The sequence below is a fragment of the Takifugu flavidus genome, chromosome 7, assembly GCF_003711565.1.
Source record: "Takifugu flavidus isolate HTHZ2018 chromosome 7, ASM371156v2, whole genome shotgun sequence".
Classification (NCBI taxonomy): domain Eukaryota; kingdom Metazoa; phylum Chordata; class Actinopteri; order Tetraodontiformes; family Tetraodontidae; genus Takifugu; species Takifugu flavidus.
In genome coordinates, this window is record NC_079526.1 from 9,341,830 (window position 1) to 9,364,315 (window position 22,486).

The following is a 22,486-nucleotide window of genomic DNA, read 5'->3' on the forward strand; positions in this document are numbered from 1 at the left end:
CATCCAGAGGTGGACCCTGCCATCACCCAATGTGAACGCTCCCTGTAACCCCAAAAGGGATAAAGCTGTTAAGATGACATGGAAAAAAAATTGCACCATAAATACAGTTAGTGCTCTATTTTTTTACACAGTCAAATAAGCTTAACTCTTCAAAAGTAACTTTCCAGTCACATCCTTTATTATTATGCCGGAGTGTCTTACAAACAACTGGGAATGTCCTTGAATTGCCTAGCTGGAGTCCTGACAAACCCAATCAAACACCTCTTCAGCCATGTGAAATGTCTGTTCACCAACTGTCATCCAACCTGACGGAGGATCTGCAGAGGAACATGTCAGAATATGTCAGAATCCAGGAGTGCAAAGCTCGTAGCATCGTACCCACGGAGATGGAGGCTGTAACTGCTGCAAAAGATGCTTCAACTGATTAAATGGTCCAAATATGCAATATTTTAGTTCCTGTTTTATAATAAATTTGCCAAAAAAAAAAAAAATCCCTTTCTGTGGCGTTGAGCGCGTTTTTCTATGAGGAAAAAACCAGTTTCAATTACGGCCACAAGGTGAAAGTGAAAGTGTGGAAACTTTCCAACTGCACAGTTTTTCCCAGGTTAAAGCAGTTCTTGCAAAAACACCATATGAGTATTTCACTCAAGAAACACTAGAAAATAAATGGATTGGCGCACTGGTACTTCCTGATACCACTGTAGACCTGAGAACACAAGGAACTGGACATAATCATTTAACTCTAGGTTTAAGAGTGAAAAGACCTCAAACTGTCCCTTTAACATAAATACTCCCCTCCATGCCTCCACCTCCTGCTCGGCACCTCTACCTCACTCTGCAGCCCTCTCCGTCTACCTCTCCTCCCAGCAGCATTTACTCTCAGCTTTATCGCAGAACCGGAGAGCATTCTCTGACTGGAGAAACCCACAATAGTAAGGACGCATGCAGGGAATTCACACTTCTGCCACTGCTCACCTTCACCTGGAACAAGGTAAAATAGCTTCAACTTTATCTAAATAATTTCCTGTGATGTTCCTATCCTAACATGCACCATGATGTCAATTAAAAACAGCCAACTTGGTCATAAATAAATGAATGGCTGGTTCAGCTGTCACTGAGACTGTAATGGTGTTAGCACTTTGAGATGGCTCCTCACTTCCTTTAATTCATTCCATCGTACTGGACTTGTATGACACACTTCTTCCGAAGACATGTTAGGTCAAGCTTTGCTCTGCTTCTTGTGCTCACGATTTACAAAATCTCTGGGATTTCCCAGAACTGAAGCACTTTCACTTCTCTTCACGTTTCCGCCGCAGCTTCTCCCCGCTGGAAGAAATCCCGCACATACTTTGCTTGTAAAATGTGGGAATGAAGAGAAATGTGTCACATTTTGAGCTTCTACAATAGGAATATGTTATTAGCATGCAAGTCAGTGACACAGCATTTTTCATGCATCATTTATTTGGGCACTCTGTCGATTTTGGTGGACTATTCTGAAAGTAAACAGTAATTCAAGATAAACGAACCCATACCCCTATAACGCACGCACTGTTGGATAGTTACAGTGCTTGAGGTTTGCCTTCCAAAGTGATTCGACCATCACAGTCATGATTTTCAATGGTAACATTATCAGAGAAATGAGGAGGACTCTTCAACTAGCCGCTGCTGTGACACTCTCATGGAGCCAACAAAGGCGACGAGATTAGACAAGGAGCCGACACGACAGAGGTGCAGATTTAACTGCTGCTCTCTGGACACATATGCACTTGCAAGAACCTGGTGACTACAGTGTGTGGGTTTTTGTTACACGACTGGCTGCTGGGAATGGTCTCCTTCTATGTGCCAGATGGTTGTGCTTTCACTTTCACGCACAGAAGACAAACAATATAGCACAGAGACCTGAAACCTGCCTGGGGAATAACATTTACGTCGAATAGGTGCATCAACAGAGTTGGACTTATGAGAGGATTTAGATTTAAGCAGTCGACCCAAAGAGCGCTGGTAAAACCATAAAACTGTCAACATCTGTTTTCCTCATCAAGGGAAAAGAGAGAAGTGTGGTGTCAAGCCAAGCCAGGCACGCATATTTTATTTTAAGTCACTTTGCACTCTTCAAGAGGGCCCTTTTTTCAATAATCCATTATGCATAGCAGCTCTGGCTCTCCCTGGTATTTCTCCTACCTTCTTGACGTCAGTTGCCATTTGTGAGGGTTACCCTAGCAACGGCCAGCCTCCCCAGGAGATGTCTGGTGGATAAGACAGCCCTGATAAAGCCTTTTAAGGCTCTACTGTTGCTACACCTTTTAATTGCCTTTGATATAGTGGCACTATTACATGGAGGTTGATGGGGTGCTTTAGCGTGCATTCAGAAAATGGTGTGGGGGCAGTTAAAAAAAGGATGTGAGAGTGAGATCAATCTCCCATTATCTCCACTCCATTTGATCTGCCGTGTGTGGGGATCATTTTTGAGCAGTCTTGTGAAAGTGATTTGAAAACAGAGGGTCTATTCTTGGCCACATTGTGGCCCGTTTTAACAATGTGACACTGAAGAAATGAGATATTATGTAAAAATTAAATTTAGCAGGCAGTGAGGGTCTAAATCGAATATTACCAAAATGTAAAACAATTAACACTTCATCCTGCAATGCCACCTAAACGCATCTTGTTGTTACTTATATATATAGTATATTATTAATATTAATATTATTATTATGTAGTACTATGTAGCATTATGTCATACAAGTCAATAATACTGTAAATCCTCTTAACCCTTAAATACACATGGTCACATTTCTTGTGGAGATTCAGAGCTTCGCATGCAGAAGTTACATTGATAAATGTAATTCATTAAAGTCTATGTACTGTACTCGGAGCCACTTCCACGATCCTGGGGCTATTTTTAGCTTCACCAGCATGTGTCTTGCTTTTTTTCAGACACCAGCCTATTGATGTGCTATTTTTACAGTGTCAATTTGCTGCTGCCCTCCCCCTTTGGTTGCCAAGCAATGAGCCAAGGGACCTGATTGGCCAAGGAAGTGCTTTTGGACACCTTGGTTCTGAATCCCAGCTGGTTAATAAATTCTGAATGTCCCCCCTTCCTGCTCTGAATTCAAAAACCTTTCAGGTGAATTCAAGATTGATCCGATGGGACCAAACTGTTGTATTCAATTATCTGGAAAGGATAGAATAGTGATTGAATCACAGCTGTATGATCCACCATTTAGCAATCATCCAGCCCCTTGCTGAGCAACTGTGGGCATTGCATGTTAGACAGAAAACAATTTGCTGTCTGTTTAATGGCAAAACCCTGAATCGTATTAATATTTAAACAGAAAAAATGAGTATTTATTTATTCATGATTATCATGATAATGGAAAAACACCATGTGCTATTTTTAGAGGAGAGGGTAGTGGTAGATTAATATCCAAATTGATTGATCAGAGTGTTTATTTCGAATATGATTAAATCCTAATCCTGCTAATGTGGTTAGGGGGAAATTGGTGTGGCACACCTAAACTACTGCTGTGTGTATTCAATTAGACTTGATCTGACCCCATGCCACTCCAAAAGGAAACTAAGGGCTAGGCAACTTTCATCTTTATCCATTGATTTTGGCTCATGCAGCGATCAGGGAAAGCCTATCCCACTGCTCCCTTTCATTGTCCCCATTAAAAATTCATCCTGTCCTAATGGAGAGAGATCCTTTTTTGTGAGCCCTCTGCAGACCAACTGTGATGTGCCGGGGTGAGACTTGGCCCATTCATACCATTGCTGCTTTAAATTCTGAAGCAGTGCAACAATAAAGGAATAACCTGTAAAAAATTGTCTGTTTCACTAAGTGTTTTATGGGGGGAATAGTTTCATTTGTAGTGAAACCTTGACGTAAAGTCAGTACAGTTTTTTGAACGAATTTTGCCTCCACTTTTTAACTGTAGAAATTATCCTCTTCCTGATTTATCCAAACATATGCTTATTTATTTTTTGTAAACTGTAACTTAAATCAAAGATAATTAAGATTACAACACGCCTGGAACAGGCTTTACAGGTTGAATTTGTTTCCTGTATTTTATTCGGTCCCTTTATGTTGAGGGGCGGACAGACTGTACCATTTCACCTATAGGTTAGCCAAGATATTTCAAATATTTTTTCGAACTATAAAAAAACAAAATAACGCCAAGTTTTTGTAGCAGTGTTATATTTAAATGGTAACAAAATATAATTCAAACATTTTCTCTTCTAATTGAAACAGTTAAACTATAAATGCATCATCTAATCCAAGCAGCGCACCCTTCGGCGTAGGTTGTTGCCATGTTCCCACTTTCATGGGTGTGGTGATTAGCCTGCTTGGTGAAAATTGCTTGCTGGAACTGAGCGGAGGTGCGCTCCTTTCTGCCTCGTTAATCCGATAAAATTGCCCCAAAATTAACACGCCTGCTTTCACAATTCCTCTCACATCTGGGGCCATGGTTGTGGCGTAAAAACGGTACAGCGCGACTCGGAAAGGAAGGAGCGAAAGAGCCCCAAAAAGCCTGTTTCTTTAGGTAAGGACCTGTAGTCTTGTCTTGATATTTTGGTAGCTTTTGGGCTGTTTCCTGTTTTGCTTGCGGCGGTCCTGTTTTGCACCATGTTGGGTGTGAGGAGCAGAAAAACGCCACTTAGGATGGAATATTGAACAGCAGAGCACTGATAGCTGTTGACATAACTGTTCCACGGCTACTATTGTCCTAGTGCAGGTTTTTTCCCCCACCACAAAGCTTTCATTGCTGTAATTCTCTACCGCTCAATCGCGGCCCTTTCCCCCCCCGAGCTGTCAAAAGAATCTCAAGCGGAACTGTGGAGTGAAACATTTGAATGATGGCTTTCGTACACTCCTGTTTGTCTTTTCTGGGCGTGTGACGCTGCATATATCTATTTTTCTTTTCTATTAAATCTCCATGTCACCCGCCGGAGCAGCAACTGGTTGTGCGGCGGGGAACATGCAGACTGTTGCTCCTAACGAGCGCATTACAGCTCACCGGCTCGGTGTCCCTACCCTCATTTATTTCACTCATTTATTTTCCAAATGTACCGAGAACATGCGTGTACATACTTTAACATGCATGGTCACAACGTCTCAACATCGTCATTAACTGTTAATTTATGGTTTCTCAAACAATGTTCTGGAATAAAGCTCCACCTATAAATTGTCTGGACTATATTCCCTGTGATTTTTTTTTTTTAAATTTATATATTTTTTTAATGTGGACTAGTATGGAGTTGTACTGGTGTAGCCTTTAAAGACGGATCTATGGTGGCATCATTTCAAGTGTTCGGAACAGTTCTGGAACGAGTCTGCAGCCATGATCTGCCTCATGGGTGATGTCATATGGGTCTTGTCCTGACAGGCCCTGTCCAGTTGGGTTCTTGGTGTGCTGATATGAAATAGTGACTAAATGCTCTGAAATTCTGTTGTGGGGGTGTAAACTGTAGCCTCCGCCATACCGTTCTTCCGTTCCATTTGGCTTTACAATCCAGTAAAGAGATTTGACACCTTTTTTTGTGGGACTGTTGAAGCCAGAACATTCTACACCGAAGTTACTGATATATTCAGTGACCCTTTATCTTGACCCCACAGTAATGTGGTTCTGACCTGATAAAGAAGGCATTTGTTTTGTTTCATAGCAATTCCACCCAACTCTTCAGTCTTGATGGATTATGTCCAAGGCAGCAGACACACAAGTTTCTGGCGCTCAGAATCCTCCCCACCTTGCTGCTGATGGTGTTAATTACCCGACTTCCTGATCTGCTGCCGGGCACCTGTTGCTCGGGGTGCAGCTGCATCGCCTGCACCTCCTGCCTCTCTCATCACCCGTATTTTGTGGTTGAGGTAGAAATGATGTCTGTCACTTTGAAAGTGAAAGTTTGGGTGCCAGTCAGGTCTCAGAAATGATGGCTTCACGCTCAGTATTCGGAGTTGATATGACTAAATGAACGGCAGTTTAAAAAGTCACCATTTATATTGAAAATAAAGTTCAATTATTCTTTCACAGCAGCTGTTTATTATTTTATCCATGGCCTTGTCTGTTAATGTTCATATGCTGGCCCTTCACCTGTAAATCACGGCTCTGCGTTACACAACTTCTCGACAATTATCAAAAATCAGATGCAGAAATGTCATCCATGCAAAACTCGACTGCCATCACGGAATTTATTAGCAAACGCATCATCCGCCGTCTACGTACGACATATTCAAAATGATGCTGCGGGGTTTTTCACCCGTGGTCGTGGATCTTTCAACCGCTTCTGACTCTTTGTCATAAATCCATATTTTTATGCATTTGTTTGGTCCCATGTGTGCTCAGAAACTGGGATGACTGGTACGTTGGCATGTGCGGGTGTGGGAGGGTTGGAGGGGGGGGGCAATAGCAATTACAGGCTCCCACATCCAGCAGCAGATACCCAAATGTGGTGGTGCCAAGCAGCACTATCTACTGTAGGCTGGCAGCTCCATTCTAAACAATAGGCAGCTCCAACACACAGCTCTCCTTTTGTAGGCCTGGTCGGTGGGCCTGGCTGCACGGCTCCACGCACGTAACAGCAGGGAAAATAAAACATTTGTGTGGCAGTTTCAGAGGTCGTTACCTTGGGCGTCTCAAGCCCAAAAAGCGGAAAATTGTAATAACAGATTTAGCCGGATGACTACATAAGGTCATATTTAGTGTTTGTGTATGACGCTGCTTACTACTGAGGCGTACAGCGTCATGAATCCATAGCAGTCACAGAGCAGCACCGCATCACATGACGTGACGCTGATGCTGAGAGGCGCTCTTCAGGGGAGGTGCGTCAGCTGCAAGGAGTGACTGACGTCTTTCCTGAACGGCTGAAAACACTGACAGTAGAGAAGCGTCGGGGATGTTAAATGTTGCAAATGTCTCTGGCTGAGAGGGTCCATTCTCCTGTCTTAGCCTGGGAGACGCACGCATGCCAAATCAGAGCAGAGACAACGTTGCTACACAGTTTTCTAAAGACAAATGCTCCTTTTACACGTGATTTTAAACCACCCATGACAAAATAAAAACAAAAATAATGTAAATGTCAGGGTTGGGTGGAAATCATGATGAATATTCCTTTTTTCTTATAGATGAACATGATTTCCTGTGAAGAAGTTGGGCTTGGCCTAATTACTAAATTATAGAAAGTAGAACTGAAAATTTAATTTGAGGGTGGGACTTCTTGACAGCCAGTAAAACAGACGCTCCAGAAATGTTTAGATCCCGTCCCACTCTCCCATTTGCCAGGCTAAGTGCCTTTTGACCCACTTTTGAAGGCCTTAAAGGTTAAGACTGGCAACTACAACAGAATGCATACATCACTGTGCACACAGACGCACACGTTTCCTGTTTTCATTCGGACATATTTTCTCAAGCCATTAAAATTCACCCGGTCATGCACGTGATGCACAAACATGATCTGATACGACCGACCCGGCAGCATAATGCAGCAACAGAAAGGCCTGGTTGACTCAGGAAAGGTCAGTGTCTTGCTAAGAGATCCTTTTGATCCAGATTGGGGGTGTTTGAAGAACCGGGCCACCCTCTGGGCCCCCACCCAGCCCTACCCTTTCAGAACCCCCCCCCCCCCCCAGTCTGAACTTATTTGGGATCTGGATGTTTGTCTGATGGAAGTTCCCATTTTCTCTCCATTTACCCGTCATAATCGTAGTATTTTTGCCTCTGTGTCCTCCAGGTGACAGCTGGTAGACTGCGTGGGAGCGTGCACGTGTGTGTTGTGCGCCTGTGCGTGCGTGTGTGCAGGCACGTGTGTTTTCCTAACCCAGCTGGTATTTGGAGCAGAGTCGGCCCCCGACGCAACACAGAAGGACAATGAGCGAGCTGGAACAGTTGCGGCAGGAAGCTGAGCAGCTACGCAATCAGATCCGGGTGGGGCAGCACTTGTGTGTGTTTACAAAGAACATTTATCTGTAAATGGAACTCATGACACTGAAACATGCAAGTCAGTTACAGAGGAATCAGCAACTTACACCGTCACATTTCCGAGATGATGTAAAAAAATTTTTTTTTTAAATGAATAAATATAATAATGTGCTAATTTGGGGTTTTTCTCTTGTGACAGGATGCCAGGAAAGCCTGCAGTGACTCCACTCTTTCACAGGTAAAACTTGCACAGGACATAACGCAAACAAAGTCTTTGTGTAGATTTATACATCTCCACAATAGCATTTGGACATTCAGGATTCAAATAATCCCTGAAATGTTCAGTAAGTAAATAAAGCCGCAAGCAGGGGACCTTTAAACAGCATTTATGACAGATTTTACCTGAATTCAGCAGAATGGATTTCCTTTCCTGCTAACTTTAGTTCCAGCTGTCTCAGAGCTTTAAATGACACTTGTTAAAGTGTAAAACTCTCCATGCGATACTCATTTAACAGGATACACATCTTAGCATGATCCTTTCTGTTTAGCACTCACAGTGGTGTTAATCTGCTCGCTTTGTTTGTAGTTTGCTGAGTCCGTTACTGTTAACGCTCCTTCCTGTCTTTTGGCAGATCACAGCTGGTCTGGACTCGGTGGGCCGGATACAGATGCGGACACGACGCACACTCAGAGGCCACCTGGCCAAGATCTATGCAATGCACTGGGGGAGCGACTCGAGGTACTATGGTTGTTCTGTAGACAACGTGACCGGGATGATGTGACATATCTGTTTTTTTTCTTGCTGAAATTGTCACATTCTTGAGATTGTGATTGGTGTAGGTCGGCCATTTAAAGTAGACAAGAGCCAGAGAAAAAGCTTAGCAGAAGCTAACGATAATCAACAGCAGAAACTGTAGATGTAGCTGAGGCAGCTTACCTGCTGCGACTGTAAGCTATTGTGATTGTGACCCATTGTTAATTGGGATTTTCTCTCATGCTTTTATCAATCTATCTTTCTCTCTGTCCGTCTGTCTCCCACTGCACTGCACTGGGGCAGTGACGGAAGTCCCAGGTGTGGGGCTATACTACTACCAGTATCGATCTTACTAATACTACTAATCTGACTAATACCACCGTACATAAATTATTGTTACTGTTGGCACTACTACTCCACTGGCTCTGAGCACTATCACTGGTTTATGCCTTCACTACTCTTTAAACACTGTAGTTTTATTCACTGGGCACTGAAACATTTACCCTAATATGCAGTTTGTAAGGTTGAATCATTGATGCTTCAAAATTCACCACTGAATAAAGGCTCTGTGCGTCCTGAATGGCCCGGGGATGCACCTTTTCATTCATCCCACTTCCAAAACTTACAAACTGCTTTTGTAAACACCCAGCATTGTAATTGTGAGTATAGTATGCATGTTGTCGCCTTATTTTTTTTTGGTTTGCAGGAAATAAATGGTGAAATGTCCGATTTATTCACTCCTAAAAACTGTCACATCTTGAACGTTTACACTCAGTTAACCTCCAAGTCCTCTTTGGTGAGTGGGTGGTGGCTGCTACCTTCTCCTGAATCACCCTGCAGGAGGCTGGTGTTTATTTTGTATACAGTTGCTGACCTTTCAGGGCGATGGCTCTTCTCTTGATCGTAAAATAGCTCCGACAAACTACTTCCTGTAGAGATGATGGGGATGGGGGAGAGATACTGACTGTCCCTGAGTCCGTACCCTCTAATTCTCACCTGAAGGACAGTTTCTTTCTCCTCTTCTCTGCCTGTTTTGGTTCCCCCTGAGCTTCTTTCCAGAATTCCTCCAAAACTGAAGCATTTACCTCCTGACAGTGCACATGTTTGCACAAGTGATGTAATATTAGATGGAGTGAGACGTCCATGGAGGATTTCTGGAGGCGTGGCCTTTGTCCAGTAGGGGGACAGGAGTGGGGACGATGGCACAGGAGTAGCAAGCTTCTGCTGAATGCTTAGTATGCTAATTAGGGTAGTTTCGTGCATTCATCTAAAATCTATTCTTCGTGCATGTATCTTTGATGACTTTAGGCTTTTTCAGCTTGTCTAAGCCTGTTTCAGTAACACTGTGTTTGAAATGTTTTCAGATTACTCGTCAGTGCCTCACAAGATGGAAAGCTAATCATCTGGGACAGCTACACAACGAACAAGGTCAGACTTTTAATGTTGATGGTTATATTTAAGAAGAGCTACATGTTTGCTGATTGATCCAGTTGGAGAGTTCTCCTCAGATTGACATGAATCTCAACACATCTCATTAATCATTTCTGCCTGCAAAACAAACGGATTTTCATTGTTCTGACTTTTAGTTTTCCTGCAATGAATCAAACTATGGTACTAATTGATGTAATTAAGTGTTCTGCTGGTACAACTACAACTTAGTGACATTTACTATTTCAATGTGCGCTAAGCTAAAATGAAGTAATTGATGGGCAAGAACAAAGCTTCCTCTGTTGTATTTATCTTCAGATTTGTGTCGTGTCCACAGATGCATGCGATCCCTCTGCGCTCCTCCTGGGTGATGACATGCGCCTACGCCCCCTCTGGGAATTATGTGGCCTGTGGAGGCCTGGACAATATCTGTTCTATATACAGTCTGAAGACCCGCGAGGGCAACGTACGCGTTACCAGAGAGCTGCCAGGACACACAGGTAGGCACAGAAGAAAAGGACCAGCACCGGCCCTCACAGGGCAGGATACTGGGCCCAAAGCTCAGAGTTCTAAGGATGCCATGTAAAATGCTTCTGTTTTGTTGTTTATTTAGGTTATTTGTCCTGCTGCCGTTTCCTGGATGATAACCAGATATTGACCAGCTCTGGAGACACCACCTGGTGAGAAGTGACTCATTTGAGCTCTTTAACAAGCAGTAACATATATAGTCTCATTTCTTCACACCAGCCATAGTCACATCTCTACTCAGCTGAAAAACAGAAAGCTTATAATTAGTCTACAAACATCGATTTTCTTCAACTTTTTAGTCAAATTTGAACCAATTTCTTATTTTTTTTAAAGTGCATTGTGGGACATAGAGACCGGCCAACAGGCCACTACCTTCAGTGGCCATACAGGGGACGTCATGAGTTTGTCTCTAAGCCCAGACTACAAGACCTTTGTGTCAGGAGCCTGCGACGCCACCTCCAAGCTGTGGGACATTCGTGACGGCATGTGCAGGCAGTCCTTCACCGGCCACGTCTCTGACATCAACGCAGTCGTGGTGGGGAAATGAGACAGTGATGGGAAACTAGAAAACCCCCATCCTGTATCAACTTAATAGACTGACTAATCACTTCCTTCATTCCTTTCTCCTGCAGTTCTTCCCCAACGGGAACGCCTTTGGCACAGGCTCTGATGACGCCACCTGCAGGCTGTTCGACCTGCGCGCTGACCAGGAGCTGATGATGTACAGCCATGACAACATCATCTGTGGCATCACCTCTGTGGCTTTCTCCAAGAGCGGGCGCCTGCTCCTGGCAGGCTACGATGACTTCAACTGCAATGTCTGGGACACCCTGAAGGGCGAGCGTGCAGGTAAGACACGCCCACAGATCAATATTTATATCACATACTGCTGAAGTGCTGGTTTTAGACCAGCATTAGTGGTGACGGTTGTAGTGTAACGTTAATCATTATAAAGAGTCCATAACTCTGGGTTACTACCTTTAACCTCCAGGTGTACTTGCGGGCCATGACAACAGAGTGAGTTGCTTAGGAGTGACAAAAGATGGGATGGCTGTGGCCACCGGCTCCTGGGACAGTTTCCTCCGAATCTGGAACTAAACAAAGATCTGTGATGTACTCAAATACTGCCTGCCACCTTCGTCCTGCAGCCCCAGTCTACATGTCCCACCTCATCTGCTGGGCTGGACCTGCGGGGACCACACTGTGTTAGCCAAACCCCCCCTGAGCCCACCCCCAGCTCTCTTCCTCTCTGCCAGCCGCCTGCTCATCTGTGAGAAAGATTTTCTTCACCCGTTTCAAGTTTTTCTTTTCACCCAGCTATTACACAGGAACAAACAAGAATGTTTTCAGTGGTGTTGTCCAGTCAGAACAAAACGAAAGGAATTGTGAGGAGGTTTCACCTTTGACTGGTCCTCGAGCAGTCGAAAAGTGTTCTTAGCGTGACTAACAAGCAAGTTGAAAGTAGGTGCCTGATCTGTAAATGTGTGTATAGACTCAGTTCACACTCATCAGCCATTTTATTAAGCTCCCCTCTTCATGTGAGGGCAGAGGAGAAACCATCAGGCTGGTTACACTCAGATAACCTCTCATTACCACCGGGGGCGTTATAGCAGTGTGCCCAGTACCGTGGCCGGTAAGTGTGCACGTCGGGTATCACGTGATGTGTTTGTGTATATTTTCCTTGTTAATTTTCCACCCTTTTTATGATTGTTTCATTTTAAATGCTACTACACAAAACCACAAACACTGTGTGAGTATCAGATTGTGAGACAACAGAGATACAAGGCAAATGACCCCAAGAATGAGCTTTTTTTGTGGAAGGGATTCTGGTTTTTCTGGTTTTTGTAAAAACCAGACCTGTCTTGTATTTACAGTTACAATTGGACCCACTCCTCGTGTGTGTGTGTGTGTGTCTGTGTGTTAAGGTTACAGGCGGTGGGCATAAATCATGCTTCCTGTGTCCACACATGTAGATGGAGGATTGGGTGGTTTTTTGTTGTTGTTTTTTTTTTTTTTTTTATTGAAGGAAGCCATCACACTGCTGTGGTAATGGAAACTGTTTTGGTCTGGATTCAGCCTTAAATCCCAAGTAGGAACAGCTGATTTGACTTTACGAGGCCATACGTTCACCCGCCTCTGGACTGTGGTGTCAGACGATGGGACGGAGAATACCTGAAGCACGAGACGTTTGATGAGCTCCTCAATGGTTCCAGCCTGAGATTTTGTATCATAGTACCCCCGTCCTCTGTGGCCTATTGGCCTCTCTTTATTTCCTCAAGGGTAAACAAGCATCCTGATTTGCCAAAAAGGATTTAGGCCTTGTAAAGGTTGATAGAAATGTTCTGCCTCTGGAAAAAACCGGTGGATCTAAGGACCAGAGAAGAAAGAAAACTGTCTTTCAGAGCTTGTCTTTTTTTTTTTTAATTTATTTTTTCTTTAATGAAGGATTGGAATCCTTTTTCATCGTCAGCGAGGCGTGAACTGAGTGACGTGGGACTGAAATCAAGCTAGCCACTCTACGATCACACCAGTGCCAACACAAGCCTGTAAAAAAAAACCTTTTTTAAAAGGATTTAACACTTTCAGTGTTGTTTTTTTTCTCACCAAAACCTGTTACGAACTGTTAAGTATTGCTAGTAAGGACGTACACTCGATAGACAGAAATGTACACTTAGTAGAGAGCTAGAGACGCACTCACAACAAGCTGTGCTACAAATGTACATCCAGCACTTGTGAATTATTTACGCATTAACGTGGTTATCTCTCTCATTTTAAATATTTTCTCATCTGACACTGGTTTGGTTCCTCTTTAAAAAATGTATTTGCGTATGTGAGTTGGACCTTCCCCGGGCTGTCTCAGGTGCCGTCTCCAAGTGTTCAACAGGAGGTCTTGTGCTTCTGTGAGCTCTGGCACTGGTCTCCATTCTGCCTTATAGAACCACTCTTGATAGAAGGTAAAACTGCCATCGCCTACAGTAAGGTCTCCTCTATTCTTCCTCCAACACGCCCATCGTTAAGGAAGTTTCATCTCTTAATTTCCACAGATAGAAGCACACCCTGATACTAGTGAACACTACAAAGGCGAGCTTACAGTAAAAAGCACCACCACCACACGCAGCTCCGCAGCCCTACACGTTTAAAATGGCTTTCATGACCCCATTCTCCTGCCACCGCAGTTTGTAGTGTTGATTTAGGTCGAGTCGGTTGCCAATCAGACCTCTCTGACATACTGTGATCTGAGTGTTTTAGTGTCTTTTTTGGAGCTACTTTTACTGGCTTTGCGTTAAGAAACCCATTTTGAGAGGATGTGGAGACAGTTTCTAGCCTGAGACTAATCCTGGAGGTATGTAGGACGTGACGCATGTCAGCGGGGAGGGGTTTTACTGGTGCGGCGAGTGTTTAGACATGTTGTGACGTTATGGTTTATTATCCTCTGAGCCGGAGTTTGTGTGACGTTAATGAGATTGTTTTTTTTTAAAAAAAACCTACTACTCAAGTGCCACTGCCAGTTTCTGTCAATCACATAAATGCGCATTTATTCCTGGTTTTTACGTGCAAAATGATCAAATAATGGATGTTCAGATCTAGTTTTTTAACATTTATTTGGCTTAAAGGGATTGTTTGCCCAAAGAAATGAAAACTGGTGAATAAAGAAACACCAAACTGACTGGTTGGCAGATGATTAACAATATTTAACAGATTTTTTGGACAAATGATTTAGATAAAGCATTTACAGGAGTGCACATGGTGCCACTCTGAGTGATATGTACTTGCATTTTGGGGGGGTGTTTTTTTTAAATGTGAAATGCTCCATTTATAAATTTGACTGCAATGCTGAACTACAGTGGTGCATAAGAACAAATTTGCAATTTAGGGGGGTTGAATAGTCCCTGTTTAGCATATATTTAATGCATTATTGTGTAGTGTTGTTTTCATTAAAATATGTATACTAAAGTATAGTTTAAGGAATCCTCATATTTTGGGCGACATCGCGCTAAGCTGAAAACGTTAACGGTTCTCTCACCACCAGGTTCCCCCAGGTGATCACAGCACAGCCATAGAGATGCACGCCGCCTTCTATTCTTGAGTTTATTTATTGTTTGTGTTTTAAGCCAGTAAAGACCAGGGACTCGGTGCCATGATAATTCTCTTACAGTGCTATTGTGTTATGGAATAATTTTTATAGTCTTTTTCACACCAGACCTTTTTTTGTATTTGTACAGTGGCTTGGTGATTCAGATATGTTGCCATGAGTTATTGTAACCAATAAAAAGCTTCTAACCAAGAAATTATGTTTTATGTGTTTTTTTTTAAAGTAGCTTCATAAATGAGTGTTTTATTCCAGAGAGAATGTCAAATCTCTGCAGGACGCTTGAAATAAAGGCACAGGTCAGATTTACATCGTGGTAGACTTTATACAGCTGTGGGAAATCTTGAGGTATTTCAATAGAAGAAAAACATTTTACAAGTCAGATGAATATAAATAAAACAGTATCATAAAATATACAGGGATTTCCAAAGTTTTTGATCTATACAGTATGGAGTTTTAGAAAATAGAACACTAACCTAGAGGACGTTAGGCATGCTACCTCATCTATGATTTCTCAGTGAATTATCTGATTTCTTCCGTTTAGATTCTAAATGTTCTCCGCTCATGCCAGTTCAATGCTCCAGCATTGATATAAAACTGTTAGGCACACAGACTTCATCTGCCCCACAAAAAAAGTCTTAAATGCATATTCACAGTAAGAAAGGGCTTATTTAGTATCAAAAACAGCCCCGTCTGACCAAGATTATATCACCTCCTCCAAGAACATCTGTACATGTCGGCTTTCTTTTCTAGCTGGCAGAGAAAACGTTGTATCTTAACGTTCTGGTGCTTCTCTCCATTAATACTGAAACAGATTTACGATGATTTGAGTTCAATAAAGTGGTCCATATGTTTGTATTCTTGCCTAAGAAGGAAACGCGTTCGGTCTACGTGAAGTGCCGTTGTCAGCCTGGCTGAGGAGGGGGCAGGTTGGAGGAGCACCCATCACTGTGGAGGCTGCAGGTACTGCTTCGTGAACTCCTCCAGCTGTTTCTCCAGGTCTGTCGCTTTGTGCCTGCAGAGAGAGAAAACAATTCCAGAGGTGCGACACTTACACGCAGCAACAATCAGAAGCTAAAGGTTGCAGTCTTCAGCCCGAACAAAGGCTGAAAAGGAATTATTCATCAATCCAACTCTGCTCCATGTGACCATGTGAGATGTCATGGAGTCACTGGACGAGAGACGGGGACACAGATCATGACAGGACACACGCTGAGGGACAACAAGCACGTTTTGGGATAGTAGGAAAAACCTGGAGGAAAACTCCACATTGAAATACAATTCAAATAGATTGTCTTTTGTGCGTTTCCCCGATAAACAATAATTCTGACTGACCGGAGACTCTTGGATCGACTCTGGACGGTTTCCAGCTGATGTGTTTTGGCTGTCAGGAGGCGGATTTCGGCGTCCAGCTCCTTCTGCGTCTGGTCCACCTGCTGACAGAGGCGAGCAAAGGTCGTAGCCATCTCCCTGGCAACACAGAGGGCACAGCATCGCAGCGGTGAGAGGCGACGGCACAGCTGAGGCTGGGGAGGCGCTTTCATGTGTTAGTGGGGGGGGGGAGAGGCCTTACTGTTGGACCTGACGGCTGCAGTTTGCGCTGGTAAAGTTGACGATGAGCTGCAGCTTTTCGCTAGCGTAGTCCACAAACTGGCGCTTCAGACAGCGCTCTTTGGCCTTCGTGGTCCACATCAGCCTCTCGTAGAGATACAGCAAACCGTATAGAGAGGCTGACAGAGCAATTAGCTTCCAGCCGACCGCTCGATACACCTAAACAAGCGAGAGCTTAATCACCACCTCTATGTCACCAAATCGGTGAAGAGCAGAGACGACGTACCACTCCCACAACGATTACGGCACCCATCGAGGTGCGGGAGGTGAGAGATGCTATGTTGGTTGCCACGACCATCATCAGATCCTCCTGAGTCATGACAGCTGCCTCATTGTTGGATGGAGCCACTGTGGAGGCGGGGCCACAGGACGGCGTGGTTGCCAGGGTAGACTGAGCAATAGCAGAGTTGTCTCATCATTAAAATGTTTTCTGGTGAAGGTTTTGTTGTTGGCAGAGTGAGAACAACCGTCTGAATCATGCAAGATCCCCCAAACCTGCGACTGAAGGTTCTGCTCCATCAGTTTTAGGGCTCTCTGTGCATCTGTGCAACCCAGGAAGCGGTGGACTAGCGCTTTCCAGCCCAGCGAAAACTGAAACTCGATGTTCTCCTGGAAGTCGTTGCAAATGGTGGCGAAGTTCAGGTCATAGCTTAGGTCAAACTTCCTGCTGGGGACCAACATGTGCCCTTGGGTTTGGACTCCAGAGGGAAGCAGGGGGAACATGCTCTCTACACAGTACAAAATAAAACAGATCAGCCTTATTGTAGCCTCAGAAAGCCCAGGAACACCTTTGCACTATCTGTCACGTGTCTGGAGCACTCGTGCCTCTCCGGCATAATTTGGCACGAGATGTTGACATTCAGGGTAAATATAGCTGTGGGTCAGACCACAGTTTAGGTGTCACATGAGCATAGCAATGCTCTCTAAACAAACAGCGGAGCTCTGCGTGAGCCTGTACCGATCATGTATGCCTGAGAGGACTGGACCGAAGCGTAGACGGCGTCAGAGCAGCGATAGGCCAGGTTTTTGCCCATCCCCTCCTCCACGTGAGCCAGCAACTCCTGACAACAGCAACAACGGGAGTCAGAGGACACGCGGAGTAAAAATATCCCCCGACTGTTACTCGGAAACACCCCGATTAGAAGGCTGGGTCCGTGCTTCTACTTACAGACTTGTAAATCTTAAGGACGTGCAGCGAAGGGTGGAAGTCAGAGTGGAACTCGTCTACGAGCACGTGGAGGCGGGAGATCTCCTCCGCCATGGCGTCAGACACCTGAATCAACCATTTGGGATTTAATGTGGTGACATGAATGAACAACAGGAACTACAGCTGTACTACTACCTTTGTTGCCACGTTCTCACTGATGGCCTTAATTTTAATCTTGATATCCTCGATCAGCAGTTTGAGCTGGTTTTTGACAAACTCCAGTCGGTCCATCTGGTACTCCCGGTCCTCCAGTGCTGCCACTCTGCGTTGCCACGACAACAGCAGTTAGGGTCACAACACAAGAACAAAGCGCAAACCTTCATCGATGACCGATCCAGCTGCAATCTTCATATTTACCTCCAGAAGTCCATCAGGGCTTTAAGATACGAGAACTTCAACCTTCAATCGTAACACAACAGCAGGTGGAAAGAGATGCTCACCTCTTCTCCGCTGCCTCGATGTTAATGGCGTCCATGATGTCCTTGACTTTTTCTGTGATCTGCTTGGCCCTGATCGTGTGCTGCTCAAACTTTGTTTTCACTGCTGACTGCGAGATACACTCCTGCGAGGCCACAACACACCGTTTACTGTGACAGGTAATAGGGGCCGCAGTCAGAGAGGGTGCACGAGCACCCGGGACGAACAGAGCACGAGATGGACGCCTGCTACTTTAACTCAGGAGAAGGAAAGTTAACACAGGCGTAAAGAGCAGCAGCGCGTGCATCTCGAGTCCCGGAGCCCAACGAATTAACAGTCACAGTAATGATGGCTGGTGGTGTCGGCAAAATCATGGAAAAAACATATTAAAAATATTCAAACAAGGATGAAAAAGGCTGAGATGTAACAGGCAAGAATTGTGTCATCTTGGGATAAACGGGGTCAGACATCAACACGAAGCACGCACGATTAAAAACACACACGTCCTGCACGTTCAGAGCCAATCAAAGGGATGCAAACACAAACACGGAGAGAAAAACAATGACCTCAAATTCAAAATGAATCGAAAAACAACTGAAAAGAGGTGCGTCCTCGCCTAAGTGAATCTAGACTTCAGCAATGAAGACGCAGGTTGACGGCAAAGGCACAGTGATCGGTCGAGGCGCTACGAGGGACGAGAGCCAACGGCTAAGAGGGGCGGTTAAGCAGCCGAAGGTTCCAGGTCGACCGCGAGGAGGACGACGGTCATTTCATGTTTGGTTCCCACTTCATTCAACAGGATGCGTTCTCAAGCACACACTTCAACACACACACAGTTCCACAAACATCCAGCAGTCTGAGAAACAACTGACAAAACATCTGCTGCCATCTTCTGGTTTGGCTGAGCTGCAAAAAACTGCACCGCTTCTCGGAATTTAAGGGTTTTTTTAGGATTTCCCCTGAAAGGTAAAGGTGAATCCCTGTGTATTCAGACATTAGACAGAGTTTACACGCTCAGGTTGGATGAAGAATATTAGAAGACATCTGGGAAGGTGTTAAGACACACAAACACACGAGCACACACCTCAAACCTCCTCTCAAAGCTCTGAAACTCCTTCAGTCTCTCCCGGAAGCCTTCGGCCAAAGCTCCACCTGTCAGATGACAAACTCAACTGGAGTTTAACTGGTTTAAAGCCTCTCCCCTCTGGTAACTCTCCATTACACATAAGAACACAGTTCATTTGCAACATAAATATGTTAAATAATTAACGTTTACTCCTAACGTTACTACAACTGAGCTGCGTTGACTGAGAAGCCTGTTTAGCCTCAGAATGAGTGTGTTCCTCACCTGTTTCGGGCATGCCCTGCGCTCGCTGCATTCGAGAGTTCAGCACCTCTTTGGCAGAGACGAAGAAGATGTGGTTGGGGGCCTGATCACGATCCACCACCTTCAGTTCCTCCACTAGGAAGTTCACGCAGCGGTCTGTGTGCTGTTTCCTCACCTTGAGTGACATCAAGCGTTTATAACTAATGAAACAATGCTGTCTCCAGCCTTTGTGGTATTTGAGGTTGTACTTTTTTTTACTAGTTGCTAAAATGATCCAAAACGATAGAATCCTATGTGTAATTTCACTTACATCCTCCATGTACTCTGGCTCATTCGCAGAGGCGTCCCAGCGGTTGTTAAGGATGAAGATGTTGGGCTTTGACAGACGTTCATTTACTTTGTGAAAAAAATGTTTTTCCTACAAGAGAGATGAAGAGCTTGAATGAAACAACACCTATTATTGTTTTCCATTTAAAAAATAAGATTATTGGTCTTTAAAAGCAAAAGCTTTGAATTTCCACTGGACAATGAACAGTTAGGATTTGACTTGATTTTCACCCAGACGACCTTTGGATGCCGGTTACATGAAGCCTGGGTTCGAGGCCAGGAATGTGCCTTTACTTTCCCTTTAAGAGCTTCATCAGGTTAAGGAGCTCTATGATTAACACTGGCCAGCCTTACATTGCATAAATACCTGCTGAGAGAAACTACAGGGGCTGGAAATAAACACAGGCAAAGACATTCCTGACTGAGTGATCATGGAACGGCGAGAACAGTCCCACAGGGCACATGCAGGGGCCCCACTGATGAGCTAAAACCTTTCCTTTGCTGCTGTTATTCATTTAAATTGGGAAGGTTCTTCTGCACTTAACCTGTCATTCTACTGCCCAACAACGATGCCAGTTTAAGATAAAAACGCCACCTCAGCAAGACATTAGCCAGACAGAGGTTAAAGCAGCTCCATTACCGTGTTCATCAGTGTGGATTCAGAGTTGGCCACCAGAACAAAGACGTCAGCGTCCAGACAGAACTTGTCGATCCAGCTGTCCAGTTGTGATGTGACATCTGTGCCCGGGCTGCAGAGTGGACAAGAGTTCAGCAGAACCAAGAGCAACCCTAAATCTGTGAATTGTGTTGTTTATGTAGCGACGTGCTATTTCCAGATATGTCCAAAGTGGGTTGAGTTTATCCTCTCACCTGTCTACGAGCACCAAATCATCTCGAAGAAGGGCACACTTGGACTTCGGCCAAAACACACGGACAAGACAGCCGGCGTCCAGGCTCTCATCCATGTGGAGAGCGTGAGCCAGCTGATTTACGGTCTGCAGAGAAGGCAGATATTTCGGTTTTTTAATGCTGGTCTGATCCTGGAGCAGGTGTGTGCCCCGATCTTTGGCCCAAAAATTGTTTTAAAATCAATCCAAAAAAAACAAAAAACCCTTTCTTGCAAAATCTACTTGCTTACCTTGATGCTCTTCTCCTCATCAGAGCCCTCCGTCTTCAAATAAGCTTTGTCTTCATCGGTGCCTTCCACACTCAGGAAGCAGTTTGTGGTGTGGCCAATTCCACTGGGCAGCACTCGGTCCCTCAACATGGCATTAACCACTGTGCTTTTACCATTACTGGTCCTGAAAGGAAACATTCAATCATCTAGTATAATACCTAAATAATAAGGATGTCGTTAATAATGGGTTGAGCTAAATGAACAATGTAGTTGCCTTCCATATTTCCTGCAGAGAAAACCCTCTTGTGATTAAAAAAAATCTAATTAGAATTTCTTTGCATCAAAACACTCATGCTTGTAAACGCTAGTCGGACTCTACCTGCCAAAAAAAGCCACTTTCATATGTCTGCGTGCCAACACCTCCTTAATGACAAACAGTTTGTCCGCGTATGCCTGAATCTCCAAATTCTGGTCCTGCTTGGCGATGTTCTCCAGCGCCGGATTTCCACAGGTTTCTGTCCGAGACAAAAAACAAACAAAAAGATCATATATGGTCTTAACTTCTGATATAAATGCACTGTTTAAAAACCTTTACAAAGCCATCCATGGAGCAGGTGATAGCATAAAAATTCAAACTTGACCAAAACGCCTCACCTGAAACAAACTCAGAAGATTCCTTCACATAGTCCAATAACTGCTCAAATACAGCTCCGATCTTCTTCTTTGCCACAACAAAGTGCTTCAAGGGGGAAAAGTCTCCCAGAGCTGAATCTGAGCGCCGTAGAGGAGGGGCTGCAGCCATGGTGTTAATCTAAACACGGGGTCAAAAAGGTCAAACAGTTACTGTGAGTGGACATTCTTCGTTAACCTGTAATGCGGCGTGTAAAACGAAACCACACAACTTGTTAACATACATTCAGATTATATCACAAATGAATCATATGTACGTGTACGACAGATTTTCATGATTGTTTGCGATTGTTTATATCTACTGTTACAAAAAAAATGCTGCATTAAACAAGCAAACGCGTGCAGCGACTGTCAACCAAGCTAGCTAACTACCTCCTGTAACTACGACTGTAAGCTAACGTTAGCAGACGGCAACGTGGTGACAGTGCGGTTAACCAGCAGAAGAATTCCCTTACCACTGTGTTAGGACTGCTAGTCTTCTCTTTTCATAACCAAAACAATGATAATCCGCAGTGACAGTTCAGAAAATCCCTTCCCTCCCTGAACTCGACTGGTTCCAGCTCGGATCAGGTAATCTTACCAGTGTAGTTATCATACCAGGTCAATCGTTTTCCGGGCAGATGGAATTATTTTCAAAATAAGAGCACATAAAAGAGTGCCTGCGTTTTGCATTGAAACGCATTGAGACGTTTGGTATTTAAAGAAAATAAAACATAAAAATAAGGAAAGTGATTGCAGATTTCATCTAAAAACATCTCTAATCAGGGGAGAGACCTCATCACTTAAACACAGAATTGAATTTAAATAAAATAAATAAAATATGTATATTCAAACATGAAAATAACCCCAATAAGGATAAAAGTTAGCGCCAACGTGTTATTCGACATCAACTTTTACTATTGTGATTACATTTTTTTAAATCTTCAAATCACTTGTTCAATGTTGGAATCGACGGTTTTCCAACTTCCTGTGCTCCTGCTCGCGACACTGACGGCAGCTTGACAGATGCGCTTATATGGACATGTGGGCGGAGCCAAAAAGCTCACGAGTGAGAGTAGCCAATCAGCACGCGAGAAA

The 22,486-nt window shown here is 44.1% G+C and overlaps 2 protein-coding genes across 4 annotated transcripts; one reads left to right on the plus strand and one right to left on the minus strand.

The window, feature by feature from the left end:
* The first annotated feature begins 808 nt into the window (after positions 1-808).
* LOC130528204 (guanine nucleotide-binding protein subunit beta-4) lies at positions 809-14,912 on the plus strand. 3 transcript variants are annotated; one of them, XM_057037260.1, is made up of 11 exons: positions 809-991; positions 7,726-7,919; positions 8,113-8,151; positions 8,546-8,652; positions 8,971-8,985; positions 10,032-10,095; positions 10,433-10,595; positions 10,709-10,775; positions 10,957-11,158; positions 11,256-11,472; positions 11,615-14,912. In XM_057037260.1, exons 2-11 carry the CDS (start codon positions 7,863-7,865, stop codon positions 11,719-11,721), a joined length of 1,038 nt encoding a protein of 345 aa, XP_056893240.1. In that variant the 5' UTR covers positions 809-991; positions 7,726-7,862; the 3' UTR covers positions 11,722-14,912. The 3 variants fall into 3 exon arrangements, with proteins under 3 accessions (XP_056893240.1, XP_056893239.1, XP_056893241.1); XM_057037259.1 differs by lacking the exon at positions 809-991 and adding an exon at positions 4,335-4,541; XM_057037261.1 differs by lacking the exons at positions 809-991; positions 8,971-8,985 and adding an exon at positions 4,336-4,541.
* A 106-nt stretch (positions 14,913-15,018) lies between these two features.
* Positions 15,019-22,018, minus strand: mfn1b (mitofusin 1b). Its single transcript, XM_057037238.1, has 18 exons — positions 21,865-22,018; positions 21,374-21,530; positions 21,099-21,234; positions 20,741-20,903; positions 20,473-20,597; positions 20,243-20,351; positions 19,586-19,693; positions 19,297-19,450; positions 19,033-19,100; positions 17,972-18,093; positions 17,667-17,793; positions 17,493-17,597; positions 17,283-17,385; positions 16,820-17,052; positions 16,551-16,715; positions 16,287-16,483; positions 16,049-16,183; positions 15,019-15,728 (listed from the first exon to the last, which is right to left on the minus strand). The coding sequence occupies exons 2-18, from the start codon at positions 21,519-21,521 to the stop codon at positions 15,659-15,661; spliced, it is 2,268 nt and encodes a 755-aa protein (XP_056893218.1). The 5' UTR covers positions 21,522-21,530; positions 21,865-22,018; the 3' UTR covers positions 15,019-15,658.
* Between the last annotated feature and the right edge of the window lie 468 nt (positions 22,019-22,486).

Excerpts from the sequence above, each read along its gene's own strand:
- LOC130528204 (XM_057037260.1), top strand. The coding sequence starts at position 7,863 with ATGAGCGAGCTGGAACAGTTGCGGCAGGAAGCTGAGCAGCTACGCAAT. Across the intron at positions 7,920-8,112 it reads AGCTACGCAATCAGATCCGG|GATGCCAGGAAAGCCTGCAG; the intron begins GTGGGGCAGCAC and ends CTCTTGTGACAG. Across the intron at positions 8,152-8,545 it reads GTGACTCCACTCTTTCACAG|ATCACAGCTGGTCTGGACTC; the intron begins GTAAAACTTGCA and ends GTCTTTTGGCAG.
- mfn1b (XM_057037238.1), bottom strand. The coding sequence starts at position 21,521 with ATGGCTGCAGCCCCTCCTCTACGGCGCTCAGATTCAGCTCTGGGAGAC. Across the intron at positions 21,235-21,373 it reads ATCTTCTGAGTTTGTTTCAG|AAACCTGTGGAAATCCGGCG; the intron begins GTGAGGCGTTTT and ends TGTCTCGGACAG. Across the intron at positions 15,729-16,048 it reads AGTCGATCCAAGAGTCTCCG|GCACAAAGCGACAGACCTGG; the intron begins GTCAGTCAGAAT and ends CTCTCTCTGCAG.